The sequence below is a fragment of the Cavia porcellus genome, unplaced genomic scaffold (genome assembly GCF_034190915.1).
Source record: "Cavia porcellus strain 051 isolate PalLab524CR breed Dunkin Hartley unplaced genomic scaffold, mCavPor4.1 scaffold_28, whole genome shotgun sequence".
Lineage (NCBI taxonomy): Eukaryota > Metazoa > Chordata > Mammalia > Rodentia > Caviidae > Cavia > Cavia porcellus.
In genome coordinates this window covers 34,206,870-34,218,948 of record NW_026947511.1, presented here as the reverse complement: position 1 = coordinate 34,218,948, position 12,079 = coordinate 34,206,870, and the positions used below count along the sequence as shown (strand labels likewise).

Below are 12,079 nucleotides of genomic sequence, written 5' to 3'. Positions count from 1 at the left end.
ACCCCCCTTGCCAGTGCCATGTGTGGGAAGGAGTCAGGGAGGAAGGGAGGGACTGAAGGAATGGAAGGAAGGAAGGAAAGAAGGAAGGAAGGAAGGAAAGAAGGAAGGAAGGAAGGAAGAAGGAAGGAAGGAAGGAAGGAAACAAAAAAAAAAAAAAGCCAAAGGATCCAGATCTCCTAAATAAATTTTCTACCAAATACTGAGCAGGACCAAGCATCGGGCAAGTGATTATAGCAGGTTGAGTTTTTTAGCAAAGCTATGTGAGATGGGATTATAGAACCAGCGGATGTTGTTCAAATGTTGCACCCCTACAGGGATACATATGCCACATAAAGTTTGTAGTTTGAAACGGGAGGCAGATGTGTGGGTATCCTAGGTACACCTAATCTAACCAATTTGATTCTAGAGAATCTCTTAGCTTGCAGTCTTTATGCAGGGAACTTTGCATTACAGGTCATGTGGATTGTGTATATAGGTATTTATATATAGTATTTTTTTCTCTCTCCCATGTAGGAGCTGAATTCTTTTATTACTGTGTGTTGATGGACTCAAACTTTCACAATTCAGGTTTCCTAGGCAGTGAATAGAGCTAGAAATATACCCTGTGATTAACTTCTTCATAACCTATTGTTCCTTAAAGTCTCCCTCCCCATTCTTCTATTAGCTCCACAAAAGCCAGAAATGAAATAGCACCAACAAGCTCCCCTTGGCTGTGCTGCCAACCCACCGTGGGACTGGTGTTTCCTGGGTGCTGTTAGCTTAGGATGGCCACTTAAAAATCTTTTCACATTTTTTGTTTCATTTAATGACATTGTTTTCTTAACCCACACACTCTGACTTTTTCTTTTTTCTTTCTTTCTTTCTTTTTTTTTTTTTTTTTTGTCTTTTTTTGAGACGGAATCTCCCTACGCAGTTCAGGCTGGTCTTGAACTCACTTTGTAGCCCAGGCTGGTCTTGAACTCCCACGGATCCTCCCACTTCAGCCTCCCAAGTGCTAGGATTACAGGTGTGAGCCACCACGCCCTGCTACTCTGACTTTTTCTAATAAAAGTATTTTGCTATTTTCAGCTACAGGTTATAAAATTATGCTGCCAAATAATATGTATGAAAATATGATTCTTCAATTTTAGAGAGTTTTATAGGTTTGAGATGTTGTGATATTAGGGGTGGCTTTTTAGGGCTGTGTGCTTTATCTTTTCATTATCTATGCATTTCTGTTTGCCAAAATCGTTAAAAAAAAATGCCTCCAGACTTCTTGGTGACATGGTGTGTGCCAAGACTGTCAGACCAGAGCTCTTTTTCTAGGTGTAAAAGTCCCCTGTTCTCTGGTAGGGAGCTGCTGACTGCTGTCTGCCTAGAAGGTGGCTCTGACTACCCTCACCCTATCCATGCTCAGCTGCTTGACCTCACTGATAGGCACGTGTTGTCTAATAGGAAATTCAATCTGAAACAGCAGTCGGGTGCTCTTCCACAATGATTCTGGTACCCACCTCCCAGGATGGCTTACTTACCAGTATCTGTTGTTCTTTACCCATCATGATTTAAGAAAACATCCACACCCGCTTACCAGTCCCATCTGTATGACAACCAGCCAGGTGTCTGTTAGTCTGTAATTACAGGACAGGAACTATCCATCTGTCTGTGAAGAAGATGCTTGTCTGTCTATGTTCCAAGGCAAGGGTTGCCCTCTATGGCTCCGCCATAAGACCTTGAATGTTAACTGGCCCAGGCTTCCTGGTGCAAGTTAGCAGTCATGTCAAAGAGAGATCAGTCAATCTGGGAGCTTTGTCCATGGTGAATTGCTTGTTGCAAAAATTATGTTACTGTGATTATGTTACTGTGACTTTTCTGCCATTTTCTTGGGGGAAATTTTGACCAACCCACAGAAAATAGGAAATGTACTTGTTAGGTCTCTATCTGAGCAATTGTTGCCTCAATCTTTATCCTTAATTATAAGCAAACAGCATGCAGCTTGAAAATACACACCGGCTTTTCACTGAGGACACAAAGATAACTGCACATCACTCTGTCTCTTCATCCTTCTCCACTCTTCTTTTTTGTCCTCCTTTTCTTTCTTCCCCTCCTCCTTTCCCTTTTTCTCCTTTACTTTGCAGTGCTGGGATTCCAACTCAGGGCCTCATGTGTGCTAGGCAAGTGCTCTACCACTTGGCCATAATGCTGGCCCCACAATCCCTGTTCATAGGAGGGCCAAACCCATGCATTGAATACAAGTTAGTTATTATTGCAACCAAAGCAGAGGACCAAGCCAGCAGTCTGAGATAAAGCAACAGTGTAACACTGAGGGATGATGGCTTGGAATACAATGCTTGTTTGGTAGGATTCTTTTTAACAATTTGCAGGAGATGATGAGTCTGATCCTGCTGCTAAACTGGATTTTATCATCTGTGTATGTTGCTGGGGTGAAGGGAATTCTGATATTTTAAAAAATTATTCCACAAAGGAGATAGTGCTTTAAATTTTTCGATATTATCCCTGTAGACATCAATAACAATAATACAGCAAAAATAATTTTGGGAAATCATCAGGGTAAAAGAAAACAAACAAATGGACCCCTGCAATTCAGCTGTGAGGGAGAAATCTCCATGTTAATCCAAAGCTATGATTCTCTTCAGTGTTAAAATCGGTTTGGAACTTTCATAACGAAACATTTCACTGAGGCTTAATTTCTGTTTTCTTTTCTCATTGTTTGGCAGTCAAGGTTGCAGCTAGATCACGCTATCACAAAGACTCATTTGAGTTCAAGAATGCAGCTCCCAATTCTCGGCTTGTGACCGAGCCAGGTGAAGGAGGACTGGGAACCGACCCGACCCCATTTGTAATAATTGCCCTGCACCCCTCTGTGTTCCCCTTTAACACGCTGAGCTTAGCTGAAGAAGTGAGACACACTACTGTGGATTTCAGCATGCGTTTAGCTTGCTGGGCCGCAAAATACCCACCAGAAAAGCCATAAAGAACAATAATCATTAAAACGACTCCACCCGCAAACTAGCAGCGTGCTCCAGACTTCAGTCGGAAGCCCTGTTAGCTAGATAGATGCCTTTGTGTTCAAACCACTTTGCATGAGTCTTACTCTGAGTGATTCCAGTGTGAATATGACATTACTAATGACCTGCTAAGTGTGTACAGATGTGGGTTTCTCCAGATGTGGTGATTAATAACGTAATGGAGATAGCTGGTTGGCTCATGTTTATGGGTTGTTTGCCTTTTATTACTTTTCTGAGTTTATTTGCTTTGAACTATTTCTTAACTCCAGCCAACAAACTCACCTTTAAGTCTCAAAGAGTTTCATTCCCCTTAAACTCACCAGGGAGACAGGGAAGAGGAAATGTGCCGCAGGCAGGAGCTGACTGATGATGGGTCCATTGCATGCAGCACTGGATTATTGGGGACGTTGAAGGTTGCTATCTTTGTCCCATTTCACTTCAAGGACCCAAAGAGGCACTGGTGAACCCTGACACAATGTTTGCAACCTGACAAGGCAGCTAAAAGGAAGATAATTTCTTTCTTTCTTTTCTAAATCTGGTAAAATATATGATCGTTTTGAAGCTACCCAGAATTCTGGCCAGTGCTTCTGGAAGAGGTTGCTTTGCTCTTGCTTGAAAACAGAACGTTGATGAAAAGTCAACTGAAATGTTGTTACAGATGTTCAGCTCTGCATTAAGGCTGTTGGAATTACCACCACATCTTAAATCAATTCCTGGAACATTGTCTGGAGGTTATGTCATTGAAATAATGAATCCTCTTTAGTCAAGTATAAGCAAACATGTTAAAACATCATTGTAACTTTAAATTAAACTCCAGCGCAAACCAAGGGATCTGAAGCCTCATTAGACTTGCCTGACATTTTGCTAGCACGAGTCTTCCCAAACTGTAAAACTGTTAGATTCAGTGCCTATTAGACAAGGGAGCACTGGGAAGTTACAACAGAACATTAAGTGTTATACTTAGGGATGTGCAAAAACAAGCCCTTGAATTTTATGAGTACTTGGAGACTGGATGGAGTTCAGCTCCTATAAAAATTCCACATTAGATTCCTGAACTTGTTTGTGTTTTAAGGAAGCTGGGAAGTCAGGGTTCTTTAAAGAAGCATGTCTTCATGTAGCTCCCTCTGCGCACAGGCAAGTAAGTGAAAATGCTGGAGATAGAGGTGCATTGCAGTTACCAAAAAGTAGGCTAAATATGAGCCCGTAAATGTATATTGTCCTGAAGGAGTGGCCGCTTACTTGAACACATTTGTGTTACATGAAAGTAAGTAAATTTAAGTCTCCCTTTTAATTCTGTTTTTATTCCTCACATGTAGTCACAGAAGCTATGAAATGAAAATTAGATTTTATAGTTTTACTAGAAGTTACCCTAGATCTGCATTTTTTAAATGTGCAGAAATTGATAGAACCCATATAACAGACAGTAATTAAATATGTTTTATATCCTACTTATGAAAAAGAAGTTATTCCTGCTTTTTTTGTGAGACCTAAGTCATATATAATGGGCTCCATTATGTAACGTTCATATATTTAAGCTTAAGACATTTTTGTCCCATCTCTTCAGGGAACAGATTTCTAAGACCTGAGTGCAGGAGAAAAGCTTTGAACACAGTTTTGAGAGAACAAATCTCTGTTTAAATGAAGTATGATTATGATGGATGGATGGTCTCTCTGAATTGCAATGAAAATAAATAGTTTCCTTGTAAAGGAGATATGACTGTACTCTCTAAACGAGGTGTGTCCTGGGTCTGGCTACCAGGTATTAAATTGTTAGTTCTCCCATCTGAAGTCTCACATAAGTAAACAGCCAGCAAAGAGGTGTAAGGATAATGGGCATTCCTATAGTGGATTATCTATTATAGGCCCAGGAAAATGAGGAAGCAAAAGAATCTAACAGCAGTGCCAGCGAAGGTGACTTCTGTCTGGATCTTCTAACTAGTACAGAGCCATTCTGTAATTAGACCTGCTGTCATCCAGTGGCATTGAATAAAGCCAACCATGGCCATCTAGGTTGGATGAAAGAACTTTTTGACTGTTGCATTATAAACTTCAGCGGGCTTGTGTAAAAGAAAAGAACTGAACTTTTACCCTTAGTATACCCACACATGTGCACACACACACACACACACACACACACACACACACCCATGATTAGCCTAGCATACTGCACAGCTAACCTAAGTTTTTCTAATACAACTACTGCAAACAGGCCACATGGACAGTGACCCTGTATTAGCAATAGACTCAGTTCACACGTCCCTACTTCATTCTAAAATGGAAAATATAGATGTATATGGATCGTGACACACATACACACACAGACACACATGCGCGCACACATTTCCATGCCATTGTTGCCCTGGACACCCAGTCTCCTGTCCTGTGAAAGGAAGATGAATTCAGGTCAAGCTCAGAGTGCCTGTTTGCTTGCCGAGAGATGCATATCAACTCTAAGTGATTTTTTTCAGTACCATTTATGTGGCTTGTATTTATTTCCTTTAATCTTGTAAGTGCTGTTTAGTCTCTGTGTGATTTGCTGTGGATACTCATTTCTGATAAGATGCGATATCCTTCCAGCCACACAGTCCCTGCCTGAAGCACTAAGTGACTGATACAGACACAGCCTGAGTGGGGCCCGGGGGTGGGAGCAGGAGGGAGCAGGGGCTGGGGTGAGCCGCTGTGGGCATCTGCAGGTGCATTTCTTTAACTGCTGTCACCTCACACGACACTCTTGTTCCCTTTCCTTTTGTCAGCCAGAATTAGGCAACCCTAGACTGACAGTACAGTAGGGAAATATGAAAAGTGTGACCCTCAGGAGCAAGTTTGGAGGCTGGTTGGACTATTAGAATCTCTTTAGTGCACTATGAACCATGTATCATAACCTACTAAACTTATTGAGGATTTTCAGAGAACACTATAGAATTCATGCCCATATAGGAGTCTTCCTGGTCAATGCCAAGTAGCTGAGATGGCAGTTTCTCCTCCACCTCTGACTCATACACTGTGAACATATCTCAAGCTTCTTTTGACATCATCACTGCTAATATTTCTTTTCTTAACTTTATGGTGACCTCCGTGCATTCTGAGTTTCAGGGGTGCTTCCTCCTAGTCTGTGTTGCAGTCAACTGTAAGAATCCCAGGATCGTATTTTTCCTTCTTAACATCACAGCTTTAGCCTGGATGGTGGGGGCGGGGACAGCAGGACTAGAATTTTGCTGCTGATGCCCTTGGGTGACAGGCTGGGTACGCATCCGCTAATTATCAAGCAGCTCTCTTAAAAAGAAGCATGATACAGGCTAATACATCTACAAAGCTTATTAGTGGGTGTCTTTGGGCAAGAGCAGTAGAGTGTGCTGTGTTGTTTGTGAGTAAAGCTTCACATTGCTTAGCGATCTGTGTGGTTTAGACATTTGGCAAACAGCCTTTGGTTTCCTCTCCGCCCTCATCCCTGCCATGCACTGCATCATCAGAGGTACAACTCAATGGCCTTCTCCTTCATCTCAGTGTCCCTCTCCAGCTCGCTCTCCAACCTCACCAGCACTGGGTCTCCTGTCTTAAGCAAGGACCCCTTTTGGCCTCCCTCTTGGCAGATGGGGGACAGAGAGCAGAATTGGAGTGAGGATTCTTGAGCCAGCGTGTGCCAAGGTTCACAGTCTTGACTGATTGCAACATTGGCCCTCAAGGTCTCGAATCCTTGTCTCTCTCCAAAGTCGCTGTGGCATGCCGAGACTGGGAACCAGTTAAGATGGTTCATCTGGAGAAGCAGCAGGCTGGCAATCATGCCGCTATGTCAAATACAACTTTATTTCTGATTTTGGTTACAAGAAAACTCATTTGATTTCCTGCCAAAGTAACCAAAATGACCTCTAAAAATAATGATTGACTGTTCATACATATGTATTTTTGTATGCAGATAAATCATAATTTCTTTTCTTTCCTTTCCTTTCTTTCTTTTTTCTTTTTCTTTTTTTCTTATGGCAGGATATTTCTAAGCTGTTTTAGTTTGTTTAAAGTGCATGTTCAAAGGCTGGAGCTTAAAGAGGTGTCGCTTCAGCCTTCTCAAAGCCTGCCTCTCTGACTAACGCATTTGGTCTTTGTCATTGGGTCCTAAAAGACAGCCCTGAATTCCTAGTGAGTGACTGAGCCTTGAGTGTGTGTCCTTTGATATCTCGCTGTATTTCGCAGTCTGCCCTCAAACTGTTCCTAATCTCATGAGCTGCCTGTATTTCCAGTTGAAGACGAGCAGCCGTCAACGCTATCACCAAAAAAAAAGCAACGGAATGGGGGCATGAGAAACTCGCCCAACTCCTCGCCGAAGCTGATGAGGTAAGGAGGGCCCAGCACAAGGTCGGGGTCCCTCTCTGGCTCCTTCTGTCTTCTCTGGGGCCCCCTCCCCAGCCAGCACCGGCGGGGGAGGGGATCGTTAGATGGCTTCTTAAAGGCTGGAGTATTTATTCTGTCAGCTTGTCAGCAGTTAATGATAGAGCTGAAAAAATTCTGTCATGGAAAACAGTTTGAAAAGCTGTTTGAAAAATACATAGGCTTTAAAGTCTTAGCTGTCACCATGTCCTGTCTGTGTGTAGTTCCTAAACAGCAGTGGCACTAATGACGCCGGGAACCAATCAGAGGAACTCTGTGGTTAGTTTGCCTGGGGCAAGTCTCTTTCTGCTGGAGTCCCTCCGAGGACTGTTTTCTGTACTTAAGGCCATATGTGAGATGTATCATCACAATCAAAAATGAACCTGAAGATTACCTTCCTTTTATCCTGTCGATTGAAATCAAATTTCCGTTAATTGATTTTGACTGATAAAAAAAAAGTCTAATAATCTGTGGACTTGCCAAAGCAAAGTTCAAAAGTAATTCACTTCAGCGCAGGCTAAAAGCAGTATTAATTATGAAATATGGCTTGCTTTCTCACTCCCTCCTTTTCTCTTCCTTTCTCTTTTCCTCTTTCTCTCCCTCTTTTTTCATCTCCCATTCTCTTCTTTTTTCCCTCCCATCCTGCTTCCTCTTTCCCTTCCTCCCTTCCTTCTCTCTCAGCTATGGCTTTCTCTAAGAAGTACCAGGTGAAACAAAATGTCAGGAGTTCTGCAGTTCCCTTTCTTGGCCCCTTTCTCTCTCTTCTCCCATTTGTGTCTGATTCATCTGCAAATCCATCCACAAATCCCAATACGCATTTCCCCTGACCTCCCAATTCTCTAAAGCCCTCATGAAATGGGAGTGATTTCAGACGTACCCTGCTGCCCTGAGTGGTCCTTGCCCTGGAAACACCCTTCCCCTGGATGTTAACTGTTCTCTTTGCCAGTGGCCCCTGTCTGCCCTTGGATCATTGATACACAATCGTGATGATTTCTGTGGCCCATTTCTCCACGACATTTGTGTCTCCCTGGCCTTCCACATGCTTCTGGGGCACGACCTGGGTTGCCCCTTTTTTCCCAGTGGGGTACACAGTCTCTCAGTGGGAGACTCACCCAGCCCTCTCTCCTTTGCTATTATGACCAACTTCTCCTGCTAAGTATTCCTTAGGAATTCTGGCCTCCCCTGGCTCAGCCTTGCTGGGTGCTTCTGATTTACATTCTTGTTTACAGTTTATGAGGAAGAATAAAATGTACCAACTGCTAAGCTTCTCATTTTATGATGCCAGTTGTCAGGCTAATGTTCATTTCCTACTTACTCACCTTTAGATAATCGGTTTATCTAGCGCTAATAGTTTTCTCCATTTAAAGGCGAGAAAAGCCCGGGTGCTTTTCTTTGCCTAAATTTAGAGAAGCAAATAAATAAATAAATAAGGAGAAGTCTGAAAAATCTGCAACCTTTGGAGCCAAATTCTCTGTCCCTGTTTGCTATGTAAAGTATGGCTCATTTCTTTGATCTTGAGTAATAATAATTCTGAGGAGTTATACTGTTTTCATATGCTTCAAAGCTGTGTCAAAGTTTTGCTGCTTAAGGGTACTTCTTTATTCTGTTGGCTCTTGGGTACCAAGATGACAGGTCTCCTGTACGAGGTGGAGGCTTTTTTAAGTCGTAGCCTTCAGCAAAACATCAAATTACCAAATCCAGGGTAACATACTTCTACACAAATGCCTTTCCTGTAGATATATTATACCATATATATTAAATACTTTAGTGTTACACGCTACATTTTATGTGCAATAGAAAGTGATGGTTTGAGGTAGCCTTGGGGGGACTCTTTTTTCCACAAGCAGAGAAAGCTAGTGTATACCGTATCAAGTATGGTTTTTACAGGACTTTCTGCCCGAAGGCCTTTGTAAATAAGTAATGATCAACAGATTGGCTGTGGGTTTTTGAAAAGCATGCCTATGTCAGTTTGCATGATGGGGGAGAATTTTCAAAGTGGATCTTGCTTTCATTGCCTGCCGGAGAGGGGCTGAGGGAGGCACTCATCCCGGGCTAGAGCTGTCTGCTCTGTGGTACATCAGAATTGCTAAACGGGGGTCAGGTGCTGAGCTGAAACTTGCCAAGCTATAGAACTGGGGCGTCTCAGGTTGGTGCTTCTGCACTGCTGCTGCCACCACGGCTACAGTCACAGGAATGCTTTATCCTTCCTACCCGCCCACAGTGGTTTCTATGGCAGCTCAGGTGAAATGGACCATCCCATCGGTGTCCACCATGACTTTCTATGTCCCAGGCACTTTATGTACTTGTTTAATGAAGAAGAACAGGGACAGGGCCTCTGCTGAGCCTGCCTGCTTCATTTTCCTTTATTTCTAGTTTATGAATCTCCGAAGTAAAAAAAAAAAAAAAAAAATCCAAGAGCTTTTTGGTTTGTCTTTGACTATCCAGCACTGGCAATAAAGCTTCCAGGCCAGGATAATTTTTGGTAGATCCCTTTTGCTGATTGGCAAAAAGCAGAAATGCTTTGTGACTTTTCCAGTTCCCCTCACCTCTTCAAACATCCTCTTTCTATGCTTCAAAAGATTGGACTCCCAGGCCCTATTCCATATGACCTCAGAAAATCCATATAGGAAGCTAATGACTTATTTGAAGTGGGATTTTCAACATGAGTTTGCAGCTTGCTATTTGAGCAGAATCAATCATTCCAAGTGTCGGCAGGTTTTAGTGCCCTATGGACAGTGATAGGAACAACTCCAAGAGAAACCAGAGAGCCCGGAATGGGCCAGGCTGGACTTTAATTTACCACTGTGGCTTCTGCAGATAAAGCATGCTCTTGTGTGAGGGCTCTTTCCAAATCATCTGCCAGCAGAAAATGCTACAGGGACTCTCTACTAATGGTCCTGTCTCTCCTTTGTTCTGGTATCAGGCTTACCCCAGTGTTTTAGTGTCACTTAATTCTCTGCACAGTCGTTAGGTGAACAGCCTTGTTTTGTGTCTGGATCCTGAGGTAGTACGTTTTTTAGTCACCCAGACAGAAAACAACTTTCACAGCCAAATCAAGCTAAATGAGTGTGTTCATTCTATACCAAGCACATGGGCCTAATGATGGATCACCTCTGGCTCTGCCCCTACTGATGAGTGAGCCACTGAGATCCCCAAGTCCCTTCTTGCATCTGTTTCTTACCTCCCTTCCATGTTGATCACTTACCAAGGAATTGTTTAAGGAGTTCCTCATAGTTTTCCACCAAGATACTCCAAGCACCTATTATGTGGCTCTTCCTACTTAGTGAATTTGTATTGTATAAGCATAGCCATGACTTTCCTCAATTGCATAGGAAAAATTTGCTGGGATAGTTCATTCCACCTGAGCTGTGAAGGGAAAGAACTTTGTCTCAGTCAAGAGATCCTAATTTGGAGCCTCACAGACCATATTCAAATAAAAAATTTCTAAGGTTGAGGGTATAGCACAGTAATAGAGCCCACTCCCCATGTCCACAAGGCCCTATGTTTGGTCCTGAATAGATTCTCTAGGATAAAAACTATACGGAAGACCACTTTGACTATAGTTCAAGCAGAGTCATAGGTTTCTGAAATCCTCACTCAAGATCACAGAATGCAATCACATTCAACTCATCCCTCAGCCACCTTGAATCATTGTACCTACTAGAGCTTCTTGGATAATAAGAATTTCTCTGCAGTGAGTACCTGACAAAGAGAACTTGCCTGGTCTTTCATACTGTGTCCTCAAACAGAACCCCAAAATGCTGTGACTCTTTGGCTGCCTACTCCTAATCCTTTTCTCTGAGTAAGTCCCATCCAGCAATGTTTAGTGAAAACCTAATGTGTTCAAGGAATTATGGAAGGTCTCTGGGATATCTAAAGTATAATGGATTGGGTGAGGTCCCTGTTTTCAAAGTGTTGAGGAGACAGACAGACAGACATATATAGCAAAATGCCATAATATCAATTTAAGAGATCATAGTAGCATGGGCTATGAGAAGAGAAAGAGCTATCATTATTTTGGTTTTTGAGGCTGTGCTTGGTTTGAAAGGGGTTATTTAACCTAGTCCCCAGAGGAGAGGGATTCTCTACTGATAAGATTACCTGCACTGCTTCATAGTTTACCAGATGTCATTGCAAGAGCACTGTGCCTGTGAACTAGAGTACTTATCACAACTCTATGGGATGTTCCTATTCTTCCTCCCATTTTACAGATGAAGAAGCTGAGACACAGATGCTGTATATAAAGTCCAGTAAGTCCACTTAAGTTTAATTAAGTTTTATCATTTAATTAAGATAATTGTCTTTGACTATCCAGCACTGGCAATAAAGCTTCCAGGCCAGGATAATTTTTGGTACATCCCTTTTGCTGATTGGCAAAAAGCAGAAGGGCTCTCCCAGTGCCTTGTGACCTTTCCAGTTCCCTTCACCTCTTCAAACATCCTCTTCCATCTAAGAAGATGGAAGAAATAGGGAAAGTGCTTAGAACACTGTAAATGTCTGAGTGTGGCTGGAACAAGGGATCCTTGGCATAACATCACTGGCAAACATGAGAATGTTCTGGAATTCGATCATGAAGACTTTTGGCTGTCATAGGCTTTGGGGAGCCCTTGCAGAAGCAAAGCCCTAACTGATTTGGCAGCATCATTTGTGGTGGTATAAAGAAGGGCTTTGAATTCCCCATTAGAACCTTTCTGGGACTATAAGCTCAGAAGTAT

At 42.5% G+C, this 12,079-nt stretch overlaps 1 protein-coding gene across 29 annotated transcripts in view; it reads left to right on the top strand.

Annotated features, from left to right (window-relative positions):
- Kcnma1 (potassium calcium-activated channel subfamily M alpha 1) overlaps positions 1-12,079 on the top strand; it is a 736,611-nt gene that overhangs the window by 633,671 nt on the left and 90,861 nt on the right. For 25 of the 29 annotated variants that reach the window (XM_063238715.1, XM_063238714.1, XM_063238712.1 and 22 more), the window contains one exon: positions 7,238-7,331. In XM_063238715.1, the coding sequence (XP_063094785.1) occupies positions 7,238-7,331 (94 nt within the window). Of the gene's footprint in view, positions 1-2,714; positions 2,802-7,237; positions 7,332-12,079 lie in introns of all 29 variants that reach the window. The other 4 variants (XM_063238716.1, XM_023566753.2, XM_063238730.1 and 1 more) reach the window with 1 other exon arrangement.